Source organism: Brachyistius frenatus, unplaced genomic scaffold (genome assembly GCF_029030835.1).
Source record: "Brachyistius frenatus isolate BFR_SWC_R1_liver_20210118 unplaced genomic scaffold, ASM2903083v1 Contig_98, whole genome shotgun sequence".
Classification (NCBI taxonomy): domain Eukaryota; kingdom Metazoa; phylum Chordata; class Actinopteri; family Embiotocidae; genus Brachyistius; species Brachyistius frenatus.
Genome location: NW_027210697.1, coordinates 638,174 through 664,323, shown reverse-complemented (window position 1 = coordinate 664,323; position 26,150 = coordinate 638,174). Strand labels below are relative to the sequence as shown.

Genomic DNA, 26,150 nt, shown 5'->3' with positions numbered 1-26,150 from the left:
AGCGACTGTGTTGAATTCCCAGCTCAAGAAAAAGCGTCTTTTGAAACCGTTGTTTACTGTAACTACAGTAATTAGTGTTATGCAAACGGTGACAGTCAATGCTGCACTGTTTTCTCAAGGCCCGTGGTATCAGTGTGTTATGAGCCTCGACTATAATTAGAAAGTTAGACGGGGAACGAAAAACACGCAACAAACGGTCTGTTCCGTCGCAGCTGCAGAAACAAGTCGACTCAAATAGTCCTTGTGCCTCATCGGGTGTTTGGTTTTTAAAAAATTCAAACCCCAACTGCCCACCAAGGACACATTAAGCGAGTGTAACGTACCTGTAAGGTCTCGGGCTGATGCAAATGCGAGCCTTTTCCCCGATATGTTAGTTTACCTCCAGTAAAAAGACTCCAGTCTCTCCAGCATCTGTTTGTCCGAACTCGTGCAGTTTGAACGTGACGCTAACGGCAGCATGCCAACATTGCTCAGTGACAAATACCACGCTGATGTTTTGCAGGTTTATGTTTACCATCTTTAACTATTGCATAAATGGGCTTTTTAGTTTGTAAATGGTGTATATTGTACACAACAATGTTGTGTGATGAGGACAGAAATCTCACAACTCGCCTGTTGGTTTGTGAACCGAAATCGTTTTGAAGCCTTCTGTGGGGCATTTTAGCTGTCGCCATCTTAGTGCGTTTTTTTAAGGTTTTTTTTAGCCAAAAATGCCCATATATGGAGGAGCTGGGGAGAGCAGGGAGACACTACGCCCGCCCACCTACGCCGGAAATATGATGGCACCATCAGGCATGTCAATCAAACAAGGCACACCCTCAGTGTTTTGCAGCTGTTGACAGGAACCCTGAAAAACAAATCAAATCGGATTCCGCTTCCATTTTTTTGACCAGTTTTGATAAATTGCATTTGTTTCGAGTAAATCTTTTGCACGGACTCCTTTTAGCTAGTTTGTGGCATTTATTGTAAATAAGTTATTATCACCAGGAACCAGGAATAGTTTGCCAGCCCTTGTAGATGCCGAGTCCTTTCGGTCCAGCATTTTATGAATAACATTTTATCACCATTTTCTCAGTCTGGTGCAAAAAAACTGGTCGTTTCTTTCAGATGTCTATTAATGGTGGATTATCAAACGAGCCGACCCGATTCAGAGGAAGAGTCCTCGTGCCCCTGAGCTAAAGCTGACACGTATGTTTGAAGTGACTTTCAGTAACTGGTTTGAAAGTCACAGAGCTTAGTTTGAAACGGGAATTTCCAGATTGTGATTTTTGTCCTCCTGATCCTGATTCGACTTTGTTAACACTGATAACCAGACTCCCGTCTATTTGTTACAGCTGTACACTGAGGCTACGGTAACAATGCTTTAGGATTTTTGTACAACATCCGTCCAGAAGAGTCAGTCGCTCTCTTCATCTTCAGCAGGAACTAAATACTGAAGTTCATCTGCAGGTTATGAACCAATATGGTTCTGCTTTACTTGCTAAATGTCACCGAAAGAAATGGAAAATCACTACAAACAATGAGTCTGAATTAAGAGCGGGCATTACCATGAAATTAGGTTTCGATCTGATACGGAGTAGCGTCAGGGTCAGGATCGCCACTGCCAATACCGACGCCATGGGTTGTTAAAAAGCAGTGACGGTATCATCATGAAACACAGAGAAACACGTCCTGCTTCATTAGCCGAATGCATTATTAATAGGCTGACTCTATATGTATTTTAATTACCCCTAAATAATTTGGAAACGTGAAACATTTCTTTTTACTATTCTCTGCTAATTACGTGCATGTTTAAACACACGATAGCTTTCAGTGGTTTAATGTTCAAGTTCAGATGTTCATTATGTAAGGTGATCACATAATGAACCTGCCCGCAGCAGCGGCGGCAAAGATGCTAATATCACTTCAAGAGTGTTCAGCCGCTCCAGGATGTAATCCAACAGGTCACAGGCACATTTATTTTTGCCATTAATTCCAACAAATGCGCAAACGAGACTTCAAATTAGTGGCATTGACTTTTGGGGCTTAATCTGCCCAAGTCTCGTCTGTGTGTTTTACGCCTTTTGTGGGACAAATGAGGCTCCTATTGCTTCATAATCCGTCCGTACGTGCGCTGATGCTGGACAGAAACATCCCTGTCCACGCTAGAAAATGTAAAGTCACAAAAGAAACCCGGAACAGACCCTAAATAAGTAAATGCCACTAAACCCATAAGGGCATGTAGCAGAGCTTGTGTGTGTGTGTGTGTGTGTGTGTGTGTGTGTGTGTGTGTGTGTGTGTGTGTGTGTGTGTGTGTGTGTTTTGGCAGTCGGGAGTGATGAGCGAGAGGAAAAGCAGGAGGGACCCCCCGCCAGGCCTCCTCATGCATTATCCGCTCGCAGCTCCCCAGCAGGCATCAACCACCACATACCAGGGTGTCGAGCTTTCATACCGCCGGGGGCACGTTTGGTTTTTTAATATGGGGGTAAACTCAACTCCCTTTATTTCTCTACTCGGCTGAAAACTCCCCTGACACATCCACACAGAGAGAGAGAAAAAAAAGGAACACACACACACACGCAGAAGGATAAAATAAAGATTTTCACCATTTAATTAGAATTGATTGTCAAGAGAATAATACACCACGATTGTGCTGGGTGTGCTTAACTGAAGAGATGGAACTGAATTTTATATATATATATTTATGTACACACGCAATTGCATATCACATATATGTACAGATGAAAAATACAATATTGCAATACGAGTTCACAAGTCAAGCAGTTGTAACTTTGGGGAGATATTTTCACTCCGAGGCAAAACGTTCTTCTTAAAATCCGATCCTGCCTGGAATTCCCATATTTACCGACGCAGTCGGCCGCGCCACAATCACAGTGTTCGATGTTTGTTACAACTAGGGTGCTGCGCTATTATTGCCTTCAAACAAATGCATTTTTTTGGGGAGGGGGTAGGACTTTGGGTATGGATCGCAGCGGGTGTTTGTACGCGCCGGTTAATTACAGTAAGCGCGTGGACTCGTGCCACGGCCGGCTGGGCGACGTGTAGCCTCACGTGATGCTCACAGAATATATTGAAACCTGAAATATGCAGCGTTAAGTTTGACACCAAGCACCTTGTGAGAGTTGAGTGAAATATTCGAAATCTACATCACAGTAGAATACTGCCACCTTGTGGAGGAACACGCCTCAATTATTATTATTATAATTTTTTTTTTTTTTAAACCTCCGTGATAAAGTGCTGCGTCTCCCACTGATCAAAAGTCTTCACCGATTCCACTTTAACAGCTACACAAGTGACCGTGACGAGGATTTTTTTTTTTTTTTTTTTTTTTTTAATCTCAATTCATTCACTGGCAGTAAAAACGAGAAAGTTGTGGATGCTTCCTAGTCTATGGCATGAGTGTGCTGGAAAAGAAAATCAGATATTTGTGGCGAGTTTTTTTTTTTTTCAGCCTTCAACAGGAATTAAAAAGAATCTGAGTGAATGATGCTTACATCACATCAGCCTTAAGGCACATTAAATACACTTTACAATATGTAAAAAAGCTGCTGTAATTACTCCTGCGGCTCTTTCTATCGTCCACACGCAAGCCAAACGGTCTCATTTCCCCACGTGTGTGTGTGTGTGTGTGTGTGTGTGTGTGCGCGCGCGCGCGCACCTGTAGTGTTTTTCAGCATGTCAGTGACTGTTGCACGTTTTAAAAACAAAAGCTTAGTTGCTGATTCATTTCTTTCTACAAGCTGAAGATCGCCTCCGTTCTGTACAAGTCTGCTGAGCTCTGCCAGGGACGACTGCCCTTCACATGAAAACAGGTGGTGACAAAGATCAGTAGGCAGTAATGTTGATAGCAAACGAAGTGACTGAACAGGAGACTGGACAGAAACTTGTAAGAAAGCAGTATCATGTTCCTGAAATCAACAGTATAATCCATCACGTTTTGTTTTTTTTTTCCCCCCAAATAAAAATCTTCCTCAAATAAAAAATCTTCCTCTTAATTATCACCCTTAAAAACCACCTTCAATTTTAACAGTCGCCGTTACAATCAGCCATTCAGGCGGCGTACGATCGTGAACCTTACATTCAGATCTCCGAACTAAACCGTTCCGGTCGCTCCGCTCCCAGCGCTCTCTTCCTTCGTCGCGCTCGTCAGGGCGTCAGCGCCGCCGAGTCCTCGCTGGGTTTTCCAGCCGGCACCTCGTACTTAAAGACCACGCTGAAGAGCTTTCCTCCCAGCCGGTCGGCCAGCCACGAGTTTTTGATGACGGCCATCTTGAGGCTCTCGCAGCTGAGCATGGCGTAGTAGTTGGTGTGAATGGCTCGGCCCATTCCCTCGATGATCACCAGGTCGGTTTGCCGCTCCCGCACCACCATCGCCAGCACTTTGTCCAGGCGGCTGGGAAACGACGCAGACATGGAATAAGACACCGCAGATCATGTTGCAGATGCTGCCTCTCCAAATGACTAAACGATGCACCTTTCTTCTACGTAGCCAAGATGGTGATCTGTTGGGGATGAAAAGCCTCCGGCGACACACTCGTAGTATTTATAGAAAATTACAAATGAAAGCAACCAACCTCAGATCCAGACAGGGAGAGCTGGAACCGCTCTGGACCAGCGTCAGCCTCTCATCCCTCAGACCGGCCCTTAAAAAAAGAAGAAGAAAAACAGACCAAAGTTTGTTGCTTTTTAGCCACCAGCCATGTGTATACAGAAGTATTTTCAAATGATGTGGCTCCTAACATGGCAACTTGTTGCTGCCAATTTTCAGACTGCTCTCCCTTCAGCCTGAGTGGTGTTTGGACGTGTTCATTTTCATTTGAAAGTTTTTTGTTTTTGTTTTTGTCTACAATTACTTATGTCACTCGGGTGCCTGTTTGTCAAGGATTCATCTTTGCCTTATCGATACCAGGTCACATTTAAAATCACTCACTGAATCACGGGATCCATAGCAGCGATACTTTCCGTCAATATCTGCAGTTCACCGTTGGTCACGTCGTTCAGAGCTGGACCAGAGTTGCTGGCCAACACAACCTACCAAATAGAAACGTGGCAGAGATTAAGTACCGTTTTTACAAAATACTGTGTTTTTGCAACCACGTAGCGAGTTCCTTACCTCTGTTCCCCGAGAGAGAAGCTCTCTGACAAAAGGTATCACCCCTAGAATGATGTCTACTCCACTATTATCTACGAAAAACAAGGCACACTTATGAGGAGGACCCTGCAAGAGAAAAACCAGGATGGATTGTATTCAAGCATTAATCATCAAAAGCACAAAACACACAAACACTATCGCAAGTATGTGAAAGATGACTAAAGATCGATTTAAAAAAAAAAAAAAAAAAGAAGTCATGACATGGTTGTGTCCGGGACTGACGGTGCGAGGCATGCCTTTAGTGTTCGGAGGGTGTTGTGTTTGTGTTCATTGCATTGTGAAGTGCAGCTGGTAGTCCGACCTTGAGCCTCTCAAGCCACTGGTCATAGGAATCCACAAGCCATGGTCTCTCTGAGAAGAAAAACAAAAACAAAACACAAGTCAGTTCAAGCACCGGGAGTCTTTTTTTGTTGTTGTTTTTAAATCCCTCAATCTGACAGTTTTCTCTGAACTTATTTATGCTTTAAAAAAAAGAGGTGAAAGCACACAAGGAGATCCGACGTCTGTCAGTGTATCAAATGCCTCAACGGTTAACGTTAGAGGGTACACTGGCACAAAAAACAGGCTTGCAGCTCACAGGAAGTGTTTACGGTGTGTTTATTATTGTTTTTTCAGTCGTCCATCTCAAATGCGTCTCACGGAACAGATATTTGTCTATTTCTAATAATCGAGCTGTCCACACAGGCCACATAAAAGGTGTTTTATTTGGACATAAATGTGCCTCAAAGTGTATTTTTTTTTGCTTCCGGTCTTTTGTTTTCCTCTGTTTTATACATGGAACTGCAGTGATTGTGTGACCGACACTTAACACTGTGCTTAAACCCGTCTTGGGTAGACTGATGAAGCCCTGAAGGTGCTGCTGCTCTGCTAACATGCCGCTCACGATACACCTTCAACACAGACAGTGATAAAGAGAAACACTTGGATACCTTCCAACTGGCGTTTGGCTTGCTCGAACCCAAACTCGGGGTCCGATTCCAGGACGCTGCGTATAGCAAGACAAAATATGCGTCAGCTCCAACGTGAGACAGGTACGCACGGCTCACAGTATACACAGCGTAAAAAGACTTTTCTGAGACTGAGACCAAAATGTTTTAGCAGCCACAGGGGCATGGCATACAAAAATAAAAAGGTGCAGTCCGCCCATTGGAAACCTGAATCATGTATACTTAATAGCGATGAGTTATGATTTCTGAATTTTTCGAACAGTCAAGGAATCATAAAAAAAAAAACGTAAATAGAATATTCATCTTTCTTCTTGGGGTTTCTCTTGTTTGTACTGGCGCCTGGTTGTAGTGCGTCACTACTGCCAGAAGGTGGCGGCAATGCACCTAAAATCTGTTTGTCAGCTGCCGTTAAACAACTGAAGGACAAGTTGTTGTTTTTTTTAACAAGCTCTGGAGATTTGGTGTTAAGGTACAAACGGTAGAAACGTGCAAAGACAACTGCCGTTGTTACAAACTTACGACAAGAATTAGATGCGGTGAAAACTCTGCCAGGTAAAGCTAGAAAGTTGTTAGTTTCCGACAGCTACGCACGGTCACTTAAGCGTAAAGCACCGAGCAGATGGTCCATCCACAGACCAACAATCAATAAGTAGCTTTGTCACCAGATGAAATAAGTTTGATGTTCGACATGCAGAACAATCACGGCCCTCATCTTAAAGATGAGAAAAACTGGTTTCTCAATTAGCTTGGTTAAAGAGGAGCGTTTTCAAATTTGAATGGCGTCTGAGTTTATGTCCTGAACGGGTCTCTCTGTCTCTTTGTACGTCAAACAATTGTCAAATATTTCTCAGCAAATATCAAATAGTTTGCCAAAAAAAAAAAAAAAAGAAGCTAACTTTTGTCCAATCGTCTGCTGTCAAAAATGAACAGCATCTAAAAAAAAAAAAATCTTTAAAGAGTCATTGGTCTTTTATTGGTGTAAAGCAGCAACTAAATACCTTCATAATTGGTATTACTATTATATTCAATCTTATTTGAAAGTAACCAAACCCAGGGAAGCTCAACTTATTAAAACAATGTCACACTGCTGAAGGAAGAAGTGAAAACCTCCCTGAGCAGCAGATGCAGCAACATGAAACAACAAGATATGAAACCAGAGTCTCTCCCACTTCCCGCAATCAAACCACAAATAGCCAGAAGAGAAAAACTCATCCACCAGAGTATAAAAACCATTAACTCACTCTGACACGGCCTTGGCTCCCCAGTCGAAGACATTCCCAGCCAGGACGCCCCTGACCAGGGCAAACTGTTTCTGCTCCCAGCTCAACTCCTCCAAGGACTTCACCGCCTTCTGATAGTACTTGAGAGCCATGTCATTCTCCCTCTGTTTAATCTGAAACACAACAGCTGCCAGTTCAAACTCGGTAAAAGACACATTAACTTGTCACATTTAGATATGTAAAAAAAAAAAAAAAAAGTGAATGTGATAAAACAAAATGTGTTTAAGAGCCATGTATTGTCTAAATTTAGCAGGTCGAAACAAACAGTGTGTAACAATGAGACTTAAAATAATAATAATACATGAAATGGATCAGTGAAGGCCAAAACAGCTGTGTTGCACACAAACAGAACATTAAATTGGAAAACAGTAGATTTGATAGGTTTTACTCAGACCTTCGAGTAGGGATCAGGAAAGTTGAACTCGTTTAAACAGTGTTCCCTCGTGTCTAACAGACTTCTGACAGTGAGGGATCCATAAGCACTGGGTGAGAAGAGAAGCACTCTACATTAGCCAGAGAGAAACACTTACACACAACGAGGCTGGGACCATAAATGCAAAGCACTTCTTTTTTTTTTTTTTTTTTACTGGTATTTTGTCTTGTTTTTGTTCTGGAGTTAATTATCTTATAGTTAAACCGGTGAACTGATGTTTTTATCGGTCCGATTTTTCTTCAACCTGCTTTCTGAAAATCTGGCAGGTTAGAGTTGGATTTTTTATTTTTTTGCCACTATTTTGTTAAATCCTTCACACAACTAAAAGAGCTGACACCCACTTACTTGGTTGACCCCGTCCCTAGAAACTGAAACAGTAAACAGACTTAACATCAAGATAATCGACGAAGCACACGGGCAGTTACAGGTATGAAGACATGAAACTAAAGTAGACGATGAAGAGAAGAGTTTTAGTTTTGGACTAAAAGCAACCTCTGAGTCAAACGAATGCAGGCAAAACCAATGACAGTCCTTACAATGGTTGTTGACGGAGGGTCTGAAGCTTGTGTCGGTATTTCTGACGAAACTTCTCCGCTCGCACGGCTGCCTCGGGCATGTCAGGTTGGCTCGCTACGGCTCTCTTAACCACCTGCTCCAGGAAACAAGAACAGCGTCAGCTTTCCGAGGCCAAAACATCCACCCGATTCAGCTGATATGAAAAGAACACCTGGAAACAACAAACATTTCTGGGCTCATTTTGTGGGCACTTGGGCACGTGAAAGTGGCCGGACAGATGCTTTCACAGCTTACCTTGTTTGGTCCGGACCATCTTGACTTTTCAGTTTGGCCCGAACCAAAACAAGCAGGTGTGAAAGGAGCCTCGGGACCAAAGGACCAACACTTTGTGACCAAGGTGATCTCAGTCCGGAAGACACTGAACCATGTTTCCGATTCGTTTTATAGAGTGAAAACAGTTTTTGGATGGTTCAGACGTACAGAGAATGACATGAACCAATTAAAACAATAGAAGAAGAAAAATGAGCCGCGGTAGCAGATGGGAAAAGGAGGATCCAAAGTATTTGGTTGCAATTTGGTCTGAATTTAAAAAAAAAAAAAAAAAAGCATTAAATAAGCTAAAACTTATGACATTTTCTGAGCTGGTAGTAATACCATTATAATAATAGTATAGTGGCAACAAAATGAATCTGTTTGTTCATTTTTTTCCCACTCAAACAGAAAAGGCTCCTGTCCAAGAAGACAATTAGCCAACTTCAGACACACACTACGAGCCAATCAGAGTCAAGCATAAGGAGACGCTGCTCCTGTGGGTGGTGACGACAGGACGTAGGTATGTCATGTCAAACCAAAGCTGACTGAATAAAAAGCGTACAATAAACCAAAAACATAAACCTTTGTTTGGAGGTTGAATTAGAGATTAATAGCAAACATTTAAAAATCAATTCCAGGTTTTGAAAAGGAAATGTGAAACTGTAGCGAGACCAAAATCAGTTCAACACTTTCTTCAGCAGTTCAACAATCATACAGGGTTCTAGCAGAAGAGGCAGATGTGAAACGTTTGTCCCCCAAAGTGACCTTAAAACAATCATTGCTTCTTTTTTTTTTCTGACATCAACGAAATAATTTTCCAACATTTACCAGATGCAGCGAGTTCATTTTTGACCCTTTTACCGTAGCTATCGTGCCATCCTACCCCATCTAGAGCCTCTTCGAAGCAGTACAGCCAGTATTCACGGGCCAGAGCGTCCTCTGTGAGGTCCACCGTGTCGGGGATGTAAGAGGAAGGGTCCTGCAGCAGAGGCAGGTTCACCAGCTTCCTCTCCAGACGGTCCATCTCCAACATGTCAAACTGGCCACAACAAAGAGACAAGAACAGGATACAGAGGCCGTCAGTCCTTTCTGTAAACTCTGCCTCTTCCGGCTCTTCAAATGTCAAAGCCCATTCCTGCCATCTCTCTTACAAACTTACGTTTCCCTTTTTCTTAGCAACACTGTGGCAGTTTTCACTCATGTTAGTATTTGTTTTTTCTTTATTGAAACAACAAGAAAAGCCAAGACCGAAGTGCAGTGAGAAGAAACGGGACGAAAGGGTGAAGCAGGATTTAATCCTAAAAGCCTGCGGGAGTCAGAGGATTCATTAATTGGACACACAATCAATAGTCCATTAGAGGAAGTCAGATCCTTTTAAAGAGCATACTGCATCTATAGAAGGTGTCTTGAGAGGCAAGAAGAGCAAAGATTAGCTAATATTTCATTTGCAGTTGTGTGTCTGACAGTTTGTACTAATGAATAATAACAAGCACTCCAAGGAATCAAAAAGCAAAGTGCACGCTGTTATTTACCGTCAAACACAACGAACATCAGACGTTTTCTATTGTTCAATGTTCTATATTGTTTCTATGATTTGACTAATAAATGGTTTAGTAGGGAAGAAAACAGCAGCAGGACATGTGAGGCTAAAAAACAACAACAACAACACAGCTCTCGGGTCTCTCTCTCTCTCTCGACAAAGTGAACACACAAGTTGAATGTCTCTCTTCCCTAAATACTTAAGTCGAGTGTTTAGAGCCCCTCGACGAAGCAAAATCGATGTGTCGTCAAACCAGAGCAGACAAGAGAAGCAGGCGGAGGTACTTACGGGAAACTGAAGGAGAGAGTTTGGTAGACAGAAGGATGTGTGGAGAGGAAATGAAATGAGAGATTATCAGACTGCAAACGTGGATGTGATGAATGTCTTTGTCTGACGTGTGCAGTGAGGACAGTGGTGATGGTATTTCTACAAAAAACATTCACGGCCCATATATGAGAGTAACAGAAAAATTTGATGGAAGCTAATGGGAAGGAATAAAAACAAATGAAGCGAGTCAAGAGGTCGTGAGGGATTGTGTGCCATCTTGTGGCCGAGCCGCATGTCTTCACTTCCTCTGTAGACTCACCGTTCCACTACGAGCACGTTGCATGGGATTCATATCCGGAGAAACGCTCATCAGGCCGGAGCTTCCCGCGTAATTCTCCCCCCAGCTGTACTGGTTTGGATCTGGAGGACAGAAAACACCAATTATGACATATTTATTCCACAGCAGTTACATTATAATGCATTTCAGTATTATTTAAGGTTAGTTTTTAAACATGCATGTCGCCAAGGTAGGCCCCATATTTTGGCACAAGTTATGAGCAAGTTAGGTTTTGAATAATGGGTGTGAACACCACGGCAGGTATTTGCAGTTTCACTTACTGTCTTCCTCCGCTCCTTTAAGAAATGCTCCGATGGCCCCGAGGTAGCCTTCGTGTCTCAGAAACAAGGCCTGAACTTCACCCTACAAGCGACAAAACAAAAAGGGCGTCAAACTATCTGGGTCGGGGGGTGAAACGCTGCGAAGTTCAGACGATGGCAAACCAACACGACTACGCTTGAGACAAACTTCAGACGGCGAGGGACCCAGCAGAGGGCGCTGGCTTGCCTTGGTGAAGAAGTTGATGCTGTAGGTGATGGTGTGCATGGTGACGGGGTGTCCTCGGATGAAGAAGCCTCCGAAGTAGACTCGAGACAGGTTGTGCAGTTTGGCGTACAGACAGGCCAGCTGCCCGATGTCGTTGCTGATCATGTGCAGTAAACTTTTGGCCATATCTTCTTTGGAGAACTCTGCAATTCAGGGCAGAGTTATGAAAACAAAAAAGACACACAGAAGTGTGTCGTAATAGTGGTACAACTTGATATAAATAGCACTGAGGGAGCTTTGTGTCATCCACAATATTATATCATAATCACTTCCCTGTTTTCAAACTGAAGCTCTCATAAACTATAATAAATCGTTTGATTGTCTAGTTTGTCGTAGCTTGACGAGGACCTTTTGTCTGTGTCGATTTGAAGGACTCCCTCTTAGGTAACAAAAACACACTGATTCTTAATGTCGGGTGATTATCCACACAAGAAAACATAATCACGAATATTATATTCCATTTCTGCCAAAAGATCCCTCTAAATCCTGCACGCTGAACCTTTCCATGAATGAAACTACAGATATAAAACACAAATTATTAAGCACCATTAGAGTTACACTGAGCTGAATGTACATAAATAACAACACGAGGTCAGCCACACGAAACCACCGTGCTCACCGTTGTCAGCAGTAGCAGATTTCCCGAAGCTGCTCGCAATGAGATCTCCAGTCAGACCCAAACACCCATACGACCCTCCGTAGATGTCTTTGACGAGCATGTCCACGCTCGTGTGCTGCCCTTTCGAGGCCAACTGCAGCAGCTCGTCAAATCTCTGCAAGAGAAAAGGAGGACGAAGGTAAAAAAAAAAAAAGGCACCGAGAGGCCGGTCCGCATTAAAAGCGAGCGATCGCGTTATTTGAGGCACCTTCGTTTTGGTGAGCAAGGCTCCGAGGCCCCAGAACGTCCCTCCGCCTATCGAACTTCCTCCTATTCGCTCAAATTTGTCCTCCGATTCAACCTGTGGAAGATGTAACAAAAAAAAAAAAAAAGTGATATTGCCTGTAACAGGGAGACCTTCCTCCCCACCCGAACAACAGACGTCGGTTATTATACCTTCACTATGGACACCCCAGAGCCGATGTTCACGAGCAGGTACGGGAAGATGTCCGGATTAGTCGTCTGAAAGCGGAACTCCGAGTCGGCATGTTTGGCGTAGACGAAAGCCTCGTGGGGGATGTTCCTCAGCACGAAGTTACAGCCCTTGATGAGGCAGGTCATCTCGTCCTCTTTGTCCACGCTGCCCCAAAAGCAACACACGAGCAGGGCGTGAGCTTCAGTCATTCTCAGCCCAATATGAAACACAGCCTAAGAAACAACTGTCCAGTCAATCAACCTCCTCTTTTTTTTCTTAAGTATTAACTTTACAAATCAGTTTCCCCTTTAAGTTACCAGAGTAACATTACTCTGGGAAAAAAAAATAAAAAATAAAAATACTGTACAATGTTCTCAATGCCATGCGGAGGCAGACAAACGCATCCACATTATGTGAAGGCTTTTGTTTTCACATGTTTCAACGTAACATCCAGTAAACAGTAGATATTTTACAGAAAGCTTTTCACAGGATCTGAAGCTCCCTCCGAAAAAGTCAAATCGTTCAACCCGTTCAACAGGAAGCGGACAGGATATTGCTTTGTGTGCGCATCGGTTACAGTAAAGGCACACGACTATTGTTTCATTCAACTTAGTCATGCAGAATATGCCAGAAATTGACCCCCTTTCCCGTTTTTGTTTGCACACGCAGCCTCTTGCGGTCCCGGCGTCGTGCAAGAGGACGAATGACGCAGCACGGTTGTAGACTTTTTTTTTTCTTGGTTCGTAAACTCACTTGAGTCCCAGTTTCCTCTCGATGAGTTCTTTGAACTTGTGCGCCCCTCCGCCCGTGGCTTTGATAACTTTGGTTCCGGTGTTGACCAGGTGGTCTTTGATGAAGTCCAGGCACGTCTCGATGTAGGCATTTTCAAACTTGATGAAGTGCAGGCGGGCGGTCACCTCCTCTTGCACTGAGATTTCATACAGCTTGTCACTGGCAGCCTCCTGGAGGAGGAGGAGGAGGAGGAGGAGGAGGGGAGGAGGACAGAGGACAGACAGACAGACAAAGGGCTGAATACTTCACAAGAGTCCTGCTGTTGACATGTTGCCTCTGCTACAGTAGCCCGTGTGTTTATTTTCCACAGTACCTTTGCAGTGTGGTCGAAAGATCGCACTTTGGCCACCTTGTGTTGCACAGTCGAGTAGTAGGCGAGCTTGGTCAAAGATCCACCTGTTAAAGCAAAAGATCGATGATGATGATGATGATGATGGTGATGATGATGATGATGACGTCCGATAAGAAACACGTTAGCCAGCAGAAGCTTAAAAAAAAAATAAAAAAAAAAACAAGTGGCAGACTGGATGAAGAGTTAAACGAGGTAACATTTGAAGGCGGATTGAAGCGGCTAACGTTAGCTGCGCCTTGTTTACGTCCACCTGAAGTCACGTGTTTGACAGGCAGCGGCACAAACGCTTTTGACATCCGGCCACGCTCGCGCAAAAAGTGAGCGAAGAAAGACAACATAACGCGTACGTTTCCGGGTACCTATGTCTATTGCGAACCGCTTTGCGTTCTCCAGATTGCGGAATATCTCGTCGGGCGGAAGAGTAATGCTTTTATCCATGGTATGACGACTCGTGCTGCTGTCAACTCGAACACATTCCGCCATGGTCGGGAAGGATCTGACGCTCGCGGTGCGTGCGGTGCGTGCAGTGCGTGGCAAACCCCGACGTCCAATGAGCGTTCACGTACAGCGAGAGTGGGCGTGGTTCTGTTTCATCTTTTTTTTTTATTATTTTTTTTTTGGATCATTTTGTCGTAAATCAGAAGACAAGACAAACAATAAATTTATACATCCACGAAACTGCAAAAATTAATATCACCTTCAGTAGAAAGTAGCTATATTGTGGTTATTTGAGGTGTAATGGGTGCAGTAAAACGAAATGAGTCGTTTAAAACATGATATAATACGTAAATGGTATATTATTTTTGCACATACATTTCTTTAATTTTGAGATGGCTACGGACTAAGAAAAAAATGGCTTATGGCGATTATTTTTTTACATTATTTTTTATTGTTGCAAAGTTGCATGTTTAAGTCTTGAAATCTGAGAGCCATAGACTTAATACCAAAAAAAAAAAAAGCCTTTAATATTATTGAAGTTATTAAACCACTTAAATGGAGCAAGAGCTACTGTAGCTGCTGCCACTTCTCTCAACGATAGATTATTACAGCTTTCACAGTGGGTGATATTGATTATTAAATGTTAAATCCTATACAAGTTGCAGCTCCTGTAGGTGGATTAGTCAGAACAAACCTACGTTGTACAGTCACATTTTATTAAAGCCTAAGTTTATTTTCAAATTGTGGGGGAGAGCCCGTAGTTTCCAAAAATGTCATATATGTTGGCCAATTTGTATGAAAAGATGCATGAGATGTGTAGATAATATTTCTTAAATTTGATCACCGAGTGATAATGAAGAGGTGTATAAATGTATGATACTGTCAGGCAGTGTGGAATAAGATGATTTTGACCAACCTTAAGGCTAATAAAGGAGTTCATGCGGACTACATACTGAAGGATGGAGACAATATCCACGACCTTAAAAACTCATGAACTCCAGCATGTAGTCTAATAATTATAATAATGTCACCTGTATATAAGCTTGATTATTGTGTAAAAGAATGAGAAGACAGAGCTCAAGATTCAGTTCATTTTTCTTTTATTCAAAAAGAACAAATGGATCACATCATGTGTCTGTACCTCCACAGAGGCTTCAGTGGTGATGATACATCACAACAAACACTTGTATTTCAAGACAATGTACTCAAACAGAGTAAAGTGAACAGCATCAGCATCTATTATAAAAGACAGAGGGTATTTTAGTACAAACTAAACAAAGTCAACTAACTCTCTTACACTGAGAGGAAAACAGTTTCATCCTCTCATACATTTATTGCTGTTGATACAATAGGACATGTTGATGATAAAACAGATGACTGCAAGACCCAATATGGGTCAATAATCTTTTTCAAATGGAAAACAACACATTCAAGTGCATCAGAAAAGATGCGGATTGCAAACAAAACTACCAGAAAGTAACTGAAATTTGCCAAATCCTGTCGATTGATCCAAACACAAGAGGACACGTATGGATTTAAGGCAGGTGTGATAACGCTGACCAATATCAGCCACATTTGTATCGTACTGATAAATAATGAAGAGAAAATGTGCTATTCATAGAATACAAAGTTGTACTTCTCACAACTTTGAGAAAACGTTTTTTCAAAAAGGAATAAAAATGACAGATTTCTCTTAAAATTCAGATCAGTGTCGGAGAGTTCTGACCAATGTGGTCTGTTCAGTTTGTGGGAGGAGCTGCAGTCTGTAGGTGTCTACCACGGCCTCCAGAGGGCGCTGTTGACTGGACTCTTGTCTTTGGTGATGCTGGTCTGGACTGTGGAGCTCAGAGGAGAGAAGTCAGCCTCTCTCAGGTTGTTATCAGAGGAAGACTGCAGCTGGTTGACGTGGTTCAGCAGTCTTCTCTGGGACTGAGTCTTCACCTCCTCCTTGGACAGGAAGTGCACCACCTCTCGGACACACCTGGAGTAGCCCCGATCGACAGCTGCTGAACTCACAGTTCGGTTCTGCTGCTGCAGCTGTGTCAGGAAGCAAACGGTCATCTCCAGGATGTCTGCTTTCTCCTGCTTGGAGTCTGGCTGCTGTTTGAGGAACTCTGGACCGAGGAGAGACCTGAGCTGCTCAATGCAGCTGTTGATTCTCTCTCTGCGTACCTTCTCCACCAGAGGCTTTCTGAGCTGCAGAAAGAAGAACAAAGTCATGAATACACTTGTTGAGGAGCATAAAGTGAGCAAGAAAATACAATCTGTCATGAATGATGATTGACATTTCATGAATCTTCAGTTTACCTTGTGGGTCAGAGTCAGATGCTCCTGAGAATCGGTCATTGCTGCAGTGATTGTAGGTGCCATGGTTGGATCTCTGTGCTGTCGAGGTCTCTGTAGAGAGAATCTGATCTCTGCTGGCTTCTTCCCTCCTATTTATACTCCCACATCTCCATATGAATGTGTGGGTCTTGGTCTGGTTGAGGTTTCTCACAGTCTCAGCCAATCAGAGAGCTCGTCGAGACAATAAGGCATGTGGAGCAGCAACATGCTGAATGCGGTTATATTGCTTGAGGGACAATAGTTTGATCTCAGGGGAACAGGTGGAGGATGGGTGGGGGGGGTGGTGGTGGGGGGGGAGGGGGGAGGGGTTGCCGAGAGGTTCACTGAGCTCTGTGTGATTCTGGGAAAGTGGTGACCCTGTGGAGAATAGATCCGCTGCCTGATGCTGGGATCAATGACTTTGACTGAGCACACGCTCATCGGCCCGTGACACACGTGGGAGAGTGGCGGGAAGATGGTCCTGCACGTTACAAACACCTCCATACTTCAAAAGTAGTGTCACACTTTTTACAATTATACAATTATCAGTCCCTGATATTGAATTGAAATGTCATGAATCAAAGGCAAACGTTACATTTCTTTTAAAATTATAAATGAATAGTAGTGTGTAATGTTACAGTCAGTATAGGTCATTATTATGAAGATTTATATATGATGTGATTTTAAGATGACACATTTACAAAAATGAACATAATTTTTTTCCAGGTTTTTTTTGTTGGTTTTATTAAAAAAAAGATATCAGCTGGGTAACCCGCTGAAGAGAATCTGACTTATCTGATATTCATCCAGATGAAACAGATGTGGCCCCCGGCCTCGTGTCAGGCGGCTCCAGTGAGTACAGAGTCAGTCAGGGTTTCCCACACTGAATCCTCAGAGCTGTGATCAATGCAACACAACAGGAGCTTGAACGACTATCAGCCCCGTGTTGTTCAGGAGACACAAGATAGACTGAGGATGAGATTTATAAAAGCTTTAAAGTTAAAACAACTCTTTTAATTATATTACTATTTACCACAACTTCTTTAAATGCTACAAAGCGACGGAGAGTTTTGGGGAAACTGATTAATAGTTCAAGGAACGCCGGATTCCCTTTTTTTGTCCTGAAACAAAGAAATATTTACCTTCTTTTTTTTTTTTTTTTTTTTTAACTTTTTCTTTCTTCTTTTATTGAGAGGTTTCTTCAAACTGTATGTGTATGTAAAAACACCGGGTTAGACAGAAGTCTTTATCACCCTTGTTATAAGGTCGACGTTGCCCTGACAGTTTGGCAGCCGTCAATGGAATGAATAAAAAGCTGCAGCTCCAAATAATGACCCAGAGTGGAAATGAGGCTGGCAAAAGTTGCGCCGAGTTGGCACCGACAAAAAAACGACGAAAGAAAAACAGGGGGGAAAAAGGAGAATAAGGAGTGTTAAAAAAAAAAAGAAGAAATCTTCCTCTGAAGTGTGCCAACTCCCCTCGGAGAATAGTCAGGTGCTGGTGGGGTTGAGGATGCTAATCACACTGAACTGTGACTCTCTCTCTCGCTGCTTTCCCACACTCTGTTCATTGATGGAGCTCAACAATGGACATGTGCCTTGTTAAATGCTAATTCGTCCGCACACACAAGCAGCTCCGGGCTCTCCCCCGGGGGCCAAGTTTGTTGTTTAGACACTCTCCTCAATTAGAGAAATAAACACAAACATTTAGACATCAGGAGAACCGCTCAACTAAATATATTTGGGTGCGGAGTTCATAATTGGGGGAAAAAAAAAATCTTTCATCTTGTATTTATGGTTACACCTTTACTTCACCACCCCCCTACCCCTCCCAATCACCCGTCACCCACCATTTATATAGCAGCTCTAAGCAGTACATATAAACTAAGTAAATGGTTTAAAACAGACTAAATTGCCGTTGTCAGCAGACATGGCGCCATTTTTAAGTTTATTAAGGTACAATATCAGAAATTTATATTTTTCCTTATAAGACACAATTTATAGTATCATAATTGTTATACTGACTTCTAATGTCTACTTGTCCACTTATTTTTTGTGACACTTTTTTTAATAATTTACTTTAATTTATTTAGCACAAACTTTTATCCAAACTGACTTACACTTTGAATAATTTATATTTGATCAATATTTAGCCTAGTATAATTAACACGTGTTTGTATCGTGTGTTTTTGCTCAAGATGTTACGCAATGCCTGATATGTGGGAACATAAAAATGTATTCTGTTCTATTTTGGGTGTATTTATGGTAGAGTTCAGTTGTGAAATACATTTCTAATCACTTTGAGTTGCCCATTAATCTTCTTTAAAGCATCAGAGCATTTGTGGTATTAAGCATGCTTTATAATTGAAAAATGCTGGCAGCTATAGAAATATATTGATAGTTGATACGGCACTTCTGTAAATGAAAAGAAAAATTATTTACTGGCATCATTGTGTTTTAATTGAAATGTAATATATTTGATTTGAATGGTCAGCAGACCTCTTCATTTTGAATATGTGTACTTTTCAAATGTTAAATAGTATTACTAAAAAAAAAAAAAAAAAGCATGTTCTCAGTTTTGGTGAGTAAAATACGTAAACATTTCAAATTCAGTAGTAAAGCATTCCTGCCCCCCTCCGCAGACATCTTTGTCTGCTCGGCCTCTATTGTCCCCCGGGGGGCTCTGTGAGTGAGTTTTCTCTGGTTTCCCACACTCTGTCCATTCACCGCTTTCAAGAACAAAAGAAGTGTGTCTGGTTGCACATCACATTAATTATGGAGTCAGTTTACGAGTTTTGTCTCACCGCCCCTGAATGGAAATTCCTGTCATCAAGACTCGCCATTACCAGGCTTTTGTAAAACGGCTATAAGGAATGCAGACATGCTATGGATTAATGAACATTCAAAAGCTCTTTTCCCCCTCCTTAATATTCAGATTTTTCCTCGGCATTCCAGGCGGTTTATTTTGACAGAAAAATGAAAGGGGGTCCATTCGTGAATTGATCATGTGCTGCTCGTGGTGCTGCAGATCGATGAATTTCAAGTTAAAACTTATTTGTGATGATCAAACGTTCGCTAAAAGATGACTAAACCATAATGATCCAGCTGTTGATAAGGAGATTGTGTTTGAAAACCATTTAAAAAGGTTCCCTCCAGTTTAGACAAACACCTCAATAACAAATATGGAACGTTAAACTGACACAGCAATTTGACATGTTTGCTTTCTATTAAGCAGAAATATATGAATATTTAGCTTCAGAAAAATGAAAATACGACGTGTTTATATTTTTAGTTTCTGACGTGTGTGGTGGGATGATGAGCGTGTGCTCAGTCAAAGTCATTGATCCCAGCATCAGGCAGCAGATCAGCTCTCTACAGGGTCACCACTTTCCCAGAATCACACAGAGCTCCGCGAGTCTCTCCATCTCCCCCCTCCTCGTCCTCCAGCTGTTCCCCTGAGATCGAACTATTATCCTTAAGGCAATAACACCATTCAGAGCCTTGCATCCCTCATTGTCTCTCTGAGCTCCCTGATTGGCTGAGACTGTGAGAAACTCAAGCCAGACCAAGACCCACACATTCATATGGAGATGTGGGAGTATAAATAGGAGGGAAGAAGCCAGCAGAGATCAGATTCTCTCTACAGAGACCTCGACAGCACAGAGATCCAACCATGGCACCTACAATCACTGCAGCAATGACCGATTCTCAGGAGCATCTGACTCTGACCCACAAGGTAAACTGAAGATTCATGAAATGTCAATCATCATTCATGACAGATTGTATTTTCTTGCTCACTTTATGCTCCTCAACAAGTGTATTCATGGCTTTGTTCTTCTTTCTGCAGCTCAGAAAGCCTCTGGTGGAGAAGGTACGCAGAGAGAGAATCAACAGCTGCATTGAGCAGCTCAAGTCTCTCCTCGGTCCAGAGTTCCTCAAACAGCAGCCAGACTCCAAGCAGGAGAAAGCAGACATCCTGGAGATGACCGTTTGCTTCCTGACACAGCTGCAGCAGCAGAACCGAACTGTGAGTTCAGCAGCTGTCGATCGGGGCTACTCCAGGTGTGTCCGAGAGGTGGTGCACTTCCTGTCCAAGGAGGAGGTGAAGACTCAGTCCCAGAGAAGACTGCTGAACCACGTCAACCAGCTGCAGTCTTCCTCTGATAACAACCTGAGAGAGGCTGACTTCTCTCCTCTGAGCTCCACAGTCCAGACCAGCATCACCAAAGACAAGAGTCCAGTCAATAGCGCCCTCTGGAGGCCGTGGTAGACACCTAAGGACTTGTGGTGCTCTGGAGTAAATGCTCTAATCTTGTATGAGTACCTGTCATCTCATTTTGAAGAGTCATTGCCTGTATTCCGTCAGTTCTTCACTTACTACCTTTTGTAAAGGTTCAATTCTGTGTTTCTGTGATATTTGCAGACAGCAGGTTTGCTACTATTTTGTATCTCCAAAACATCAAAACAACATCCATGTGCTTCAGGTGTTACTCTGTGAAGTCGACATTAATATTCTCAGTGTGAATTTCTCTTGATTGTTGGTAACTGATAACGATGTATTTCTCTCCTCTGAGGAGACACAGTTATTCATGTTGAACATGTTTAAGGTCTCTGTGTGACATTCCCACGGCGTGTTGATTGAAATGACCTTTTCTGGTCTCTAGATATCTGAATGTTCTGCATTTTTAGCAGATGAAGTTCGAGACAAACGTGCTGCTTTTATAACTCTGCGAGTGACGGCACACATACCTTCGGTGAAGGACCTGTTGTTTGGAAAATGAATGTATCTCGTCAAGCCAAGTGATAACGCAATAAAACAATCATAAAAAAAAACAACAAACAACTTTGCTCGTGTCAATTTTATCAGCTGCTCATGGAAATGACATAAAATGCCAGATTTAAAAAAAAAAAAAAAAAAAAAAAAGTATTTCAAAATGTATTATGCAACATGAGATAATAACTGTAACAACAGCAACATCACCTTTTGGGTAAAACTGACTCCTCCTGGCGTGATTGTTATTTTGCTCGTGTTACGTGAGAATAAGACGGACTCTAACTCGGACTGTCAGAGAGCTGCTGATTCAACCTTTGAGCTGCAGGCTGACATCACTTCGGTGTCTCCTATAAATATGAACTGTGGTGCGTCATAGAAGTGACCGTCATGATCCCGAGCCTCCATCCTCCTCCAGAACAGCAGCAGCAGACTCTTCACGCGTCTGTTGCTGCGTTGGCAGTGGGATGACGACCGCTCTCTCCAAACATATTCCCTCCTTCTGTGTTTGAACGATGGGGACATCGCTGTCCAACGTGTCCCTCCAAAATGTCCCTCTTAGGTGTTTAACTGGGCGGACTCCTGGTGAATGTCGCAGTTTATGACACAAATCTCTTCATCTTCATCAGACAAGGCTCATAAAACCATTCAAATAGTCGCTGAATCTTTTAATAATGGGAATTCAATTTTATTTATATCAGCTGGTGCACAAGTCACAGGTCATCTCAAGGCACTTAACAGAGGAAAAATCTATACAACATCATAGTAGGAGGATCCCAACAATTCTACAAATATTGAATCTGTATTTGTTATGTGGCTCGACTCTTTTGTGCAGCTTTTTCCCTTTTAAGTTGTCACCGATCTGTGAATATGTAAATATATAGTGACGGCAGTTAACAATGTCTGTCATGGAGCAGCCGGTGCCTCTTTTCATGATGTTTGAAATGCACCGTGTCGATGGAGGGAACTGTGACATGCCATCTACAACATAACTCAACATATTCGGACTGTAGCAGTAAATAATGAAGAGTTTTAAAGGTTTATTTCCCCCCAAAACTGATTCTAAATAAAGTCAGGTGAAAAATAAATCGTTCATCTTCAGATATTTATTTTCTTAAAATATGCAACAACACAAAAACAAATTAAATCCACTATGGATGAATAAAAAACAAAACCGATGAACAAAAGAAAATATGCATACATAGCATACACAAAACAATGAGGAATCCCTTTTCAGAAGAAAGGTTGATATTTCAGGATATTAAACACCATACCTTGAAACAAGGCAGTAAGATACATAGGCAAAAAGTCATCACACAATGTCAGCCTTTCCAGTGTTTGTCTTACAAGAAGTATAGCTTCACATTGCTCTGTTTGGCTTCAAATGTTAAATTTCACTCAAGTTTAACAGTCAAATTTCTGATGGAAACAATCAAATCCATTAAAACATCAAAACATCGCTAAATATCCAAACATCAACAGCTAATTCTTGCATAGTGAAGAGAGTGGATTTATCTTCTGTGGTCAAATTAAAAAGTTGAACCACTCGACTCATAAATCACACAAATAGCAGCACAAGTTTATAGCCACGGAGTTTTCCTCTCAGTCAGTCAACTCCAGTCTCTTCCTCAGGCTATTTGTTAAAGCTTCAATAAAAACATCTAGCAGGTGGAACATGTTTGTGGTTTTTTTTTGGAGCTTAAAAGAGAAGTCTTCTGTTTGTCTCTGAGGATCTTCATGTTGGAATGCAAATACTGCATTTCTCCACCATCGGCAGCTTTTTAAGCACTCGGATGCAAGTGGCATCACCGAAAACCTGTAGTTCGCCGGTCTTTAAAACTGCAGCAGTTTTATTCCAGCTTTGAGGATTTTCTCCTCTCAGTCTCTCGTTCTTAGAAGCACAGCGGAGCCAAGTCGTCCTCCGCGTCGGGAAACAGCCGTAAAATGTCCCTGGAGTATTTGGAGTAGCCGTTGTGCGACAGCAGGGTTTTCCTCAAGGTGAGGAGGGACTTTGTCTTCTCCAGGATGTCTGAAACAGGGATCCCGTTCTGCAGGTGTTCCCCAATCAGAGCCTTCAGCTTCTCCACTCCGGTGCAGCATTTCCTCTCCAACATGTGAAGTTTACACCTGGGATAAAAACAAAGGCACAGATTTTTATCGAAATGTTCATTATTTCAGGGAAAAGTGCTTCCTTAAAAAAGACTTTTACAGACGCATTTTGTTCAAATGGCAGGAGGGGAACTTGAGCTCACCTGAAGAGTTGCTCCTTCACCGTGTCCTGGAGAGCGAGGTCTGCGTAGAGAGCCATGTCGAGGTTTCTTTTTGTTTCTTCTTTCTGGTGGGAGGTTGCTGCGTCGCTCGGTTCAGACGATCTCTCTGTTTACGTCTGCGCCTCTGCTCTGCATTTATGCTGCTGGTCCGGCGCTCTCGCTGCTCTTTGGCCAATCAGGAGCCTCAGAGCTGGGGACAATGGGGTGAATTTAATGGCTGTCAAGGAGAACAGGTGGGATGCTTTCTCTTTATGCCACACATCAGTGGGGTCAAAAACGTTTTTCCTGAGATGGACACGGGAAAATTCAGTTTCCCCCTGTGATGCTGACCATGAGGGGACATGACACAGACTTTTTACTGACACTAATATAAAAGTGAAAATTTTATCAAAATAAGACATGACTGATGAAACTAGGTAAGAATGTAGTAGCTCAACGGCAGCAGCAAATACTTTAAGAAATGATATACAAAGCAAGTTTTTGATTTGTAATGAAAAAAGTATTAAAAACTCTGATTCCAAGAAATGAATATTGCTTATTCCCACTTACCAACCTTATTTCCACTGTTCAGTTCTTTTTATTAATAAAAAAAAAAAAAAAAAACGAACTTATCTGACAGAAAAACATTCTTTAAAATGACCCAGAAGCAGTACTAATGTTTTAATGCTATGTTTTCTCACTCTGTGAGTTACAGCCAAACCAGATGGCTTATCTGTGAAGTGGCCTTCTGTCCTTCCCCTGCCTGAGAACGGGACCCGGGGCTTTGTTGGAGCAGACACACTTCTATTGTGTGCGCGGCGGAGCGGGCTGCATACAGAAGTGTGGGAAGCCGTGTGTCGCCGTGGCTCCCAGCGGCAGAGAAAGAGGAGGGCGTGTGACCGGGGCACGTTCGGCCTGGCTCGGGGAGCCGTGTGGGCTCAGAGGAGGAGGAGGGGAGGGGGGGAACCCGAGACCCGACACCGACAGCGGGACAGACAAACAGATGGAGAGGAGATTATCAGGAAGGTGAACCCACCTGAGGCTGGTTACGCGGCAGTTTCACAGCTGCTTTAAGGTGTGTTAAAAGCTTTTGGGATTAGAGAGAGAGAGAGAGAGAGAGAGAGAGAGGTAGAAAACAGCCATGTCAGAAATTTACAGCCCTGCAGCTGCTTATATAAACTGACGCGCAAAATACATCGTTTTTTTTTTTTTACCAGAGGTGCCCAAATTCTTTCCTGTTGATTGCCAAAACTTACTTAATCTGGATGGAGGGACAAAAATAAACGTTTATCTGATGTGAAAATTACTTTTCATTCAAATTTGTGTTATCATAATTTTCTTGTTTTGGAGAAATTATGGTCAAAATCAATCATATTGCCCTTTTTTTTTTCTAAATTTTCTCTTGACACTGTGTCACGATCTGTCATCTTGACTGGCAGCTCAACGTCGGTGAAGTAGGACACGCTGACAGCAGATGAGCTTTATCAGGACAAAGAGACTACCATCATTTTGTTTTTTTTACATAAGATTTAGGCCAATGTCATTTAATAGAGAAGCTTAACAGCACTAAGCTGCGCATTACCTTAAAACGTATGTATTTTTTAACTGCACAAAATGTACAGTTCGTTGTCATTACAGTTAGAATCTTATAGCATTGAAGAATAAGGAGATTAAGCACCAGCTTGTTAAATGCTATAGTGATCCAAAGCAAAGAAGTTTGGCCCACAGGCTCCAAATCAGGCTGCACTGGTCTGACAAACTCCAATAGTAGGATGTTACTGGCATGTTACTTCTAGCTAATATTATGATAAATAATATATAACACTTACAGGTGCTATTTTTAATTGTATTACTTTAAAGGATAGATGTTCCTAGTTTTTCAAACCCTGTCTTAAAATAATAGCGACATAAACACTGAAACAGGTTTTTCTTGCTGCAACTCTCCATCTGTTCATGCAAAGAAGTTTATCTGAGGCTCGAGCTTTCAAAGTTACATAAATCAAGTGGGTATCTTTGCTCAACGAAGAAACACAGAGAGGACATTTTATACTCAAAAAGCTGCGCCTGTGAAAGAAACCTTATATTAACTTCAAACAGACTTTATGTTTTCTCACCTAACGATGATGGTAAAAAATTCCCCCCATCGCTGCGACTAAAACTGGACCGGGAAGACATTTTTTCATGACCAGTATGAACAGAAAGAACAATTACAGCCAGCAAAAACTGTTTCCATGTTCATGTGATTATCTGATTATTCTTTTAAGACACCCCTAAAAAAATGTGAACTTTCCCTTTAAGCAAATTGAGTTGCTTGTACTTCTGTATATTTCTTAGTATAAGCTTGTGAATGACCTTCTGACTTCAATTTAGGTAAAGAATCTAAACATCACATCATCAAAAGTCATCAATAATCTGTCTTCTATGTTTGGTCCATAATTATCCAAAACTAACAAACTTTGATTTAATGGGATTGGCTTGAGAAATGGACCATGACACCCCCACCCCCCAACCCCCTCCACACATACACACACACACACACAGAAAATCAGAGACATCAGAAAAGTGAGGCGCTACGATGTTATGATGATTATGACAGTTATGTGTTAGATTTGAAAAAAGGGACACGCCCCCTTTTAGTTTCTGTCTCTTTCTCTTGTTTTTCTTGCTGCAAAGGAAAATCATTTCCGTGTAAAAGCTCCATTCGTTTTGGTTTCATGGTGTTTGGTCAACGCAGTTGATTCTGACTGATTGGAATTACATTGAATTGTTAGTAGTCATATTTCCTGGATTGTATTTAGGTACACCAAATTACAACATGCAG

At 42.2% G+C, this 26,150-nt stretch overlaps 4 protein-coding genes across 7 annotated transcripts; 1 reads left to right on the top strand and 3 right to left on the bottom strand.

Moving 5' to 3' along the window:
• Window positions 1-2,665: 2,665 nt before the first annotated feature.
• pank4 (pantothenate kinase 4 (inactive)) lies at window positions 2,666-14,041 on the bottom strand. 4 transcript variants are annotated; one of them, XM_069711237.1, is made up of 19 exons: window positions 13,895-14,041; window positions 13,509-13,591; window positions 13,157-13,365; window positions 12,385-12,568; window positions 12,197-12,289; window positions 11,950-12,103; window positions 11,292-11,473; window positions 11,066-11,147; window positions 10,767-10,867; window positions 9,524-9,679; window positions 8,349-8,461; window positions 7,774-7,861; window positions 7,341-7,492; window positions 6,082-6,137; window positions 5,454-5,503; window positions 5,114-5,218; window positions 4,931-5,031; window positions 4,575-4,643; window positions 2,666-4,393 (listed from the first exon to the last, which is right to left on the bottom strand). In XM_069711237.1, the coding sequence occupies exons 1-19, from the start codon at window positions 14,028-14,030 to the stop codon at window positions 4,147-4,149; spliced, it is 2,361 nt and encodes a 786-aa protein (XP_069567338.1). In that variant the 5' UTR covers window positions 14,031-14,041; the 3' UTR covers window positions 2,666-4,146. The 4 variants fall into 4 exon arrangements, 3 of the variants coding, with proteins under 3 accessions (XP_069567338.1, XP_069567339.1, XP_069567340.1); XM_069711238.1 differs by having other exon boundaries at window positions 13,907-14,041; XR_011311452.1 differs by lacking the exons at window positions 2,666-4,393; window positions 4,575-4,643 and having other exon boundaries at window positions 4,943-5,031; window positions 5,114-5,184.
• A 1,041-nt stretch (window positions 14,042-15,082) lies between these two features.
• Window positions 15,083-16,406, bottom strand: LOC138628302 (transcription factor HES-5-like). The gene is made up of 2 exons (XM_069711279.1): window positions 16,293-16,406; window positions 15,083-16,181 (listed from the first exon to the last, which is right to left on the bottom strand). Exons 1-2 carry the CDS (start codon window positions 16,353-16,355, stop codon window positions 15,759-15,761), a joined length of 486 nt encoding a protein of 161 aa, XP_069567380.1. The 5' UTR covers window positions 16,356-16,406; the 3' UTR covers window positions 15,083-15,758.
• A 3,525-nt stretch (window positions 16,407-19,931) lies between these two features.
• On the top strand, window positions 19,932-21,129 carry LOC138628303 (transcription factor HES-5-like). Its single transcript, XM_069711280.1, has 2 exons — window positions 19,932-20,045; window positions 20,157-21,129. The coding sequence occupies exons 1-2, from the start codon at window positions 19,983-19,985 to the stop codon at window positions 20,577-20,579; spliced, it is 486 nt and encodes a 161-aa protein (XP_069567381.1). The 5' UTR covers window positions 19,932-19,982; the 3' UTR covers window positions 20,580-21,129.
• Window positions 21,130-22,168: 1,039 nt separating this feature from the next.
• On the bottom strand, window positions 22,169-23,454 carry LOC138628295 (uncharacterized). Its single transcript, XM_069711270.1, has 2 exons — window positions 23,333-23,454; window positions 22,169-23,207 (listed from the first exon to the last, which is right to left on the bottom strand). Exons 1-2 carry the CDS (start codon window positions 23,386-23,388, stop codon window positions 22,973-22,975), a joined length of 291 nt encoding a protein of 96 aa, XP_069567371.1. The 5' UTR covers window positions 23,389-23,454; the 3' UTR covers window positions 22,169-22,972.
• Window positions 23,455-26,150: the final 2,696 nt, after the last annotated feature.

Coding starts and splice junctions, on each gene's coding strand:
- LOC138628303 (XM_069711280.1), top strand. CDS start 19,983: ATGGCACCTACAATCACTGCAGCAATGACCGATTCTCAGGAGCATCTG. Junction 20,046..20,156: donor ATCTGACTCTGACCCACAAG/GTAAACTGAAGA, acceptor TTCTTTCTGCAG/CTCAGAAAGCCTCTGGTGGA.
- LOC138628302 (XM_069711279.1), bottom strand. CDS start 16,355: ATGGCACCTACAATCACTGCAGCAATGACCGATTCTCAGGAGCATCTG. Junction 16,182..16,292: donor ATCTGACTCTGACCCACAAG/GTAAACTGAAGA, acceptor TTCTTTCTGCAG/CTCAGAAAGCCTCTGGTGGA.
- pank4 (XM_069711237.1), bottom strand. CDS start 14,030: ATGGCGGAATGTGTTCGAGTTGACAGCAGCACGAGTCGTCATACCATG. Junction 12,290..12,384: donor CTGGGGTGTCCATAGTGAAG/GTATAATAACCG, acceptor CATCTTCCACAG/GTTGAATCGGAGGACAAATT. Junction 6,138..7,340: donor GGAGCCAAGGCCGTGTCAGA/GTGAGTTAATGG, acceptor TGCTATACGCAG/CGTCCTGGAATCGGACCCCG.
- LOC138628295 (XM_069711270.1), bottom strand. CDS start 23,388: ATGGCTCTCTACGCAGACCTCGCTCTCCAGGACACGGTGAAGGAGCAA. Junction 23,208..23,332: donor GTGAAGGAGCAACTCTTCAG/GTGAGCTCAAGT, acceptor TTTTTATCCCAG/GTGTAAACTTCACATGTTGG.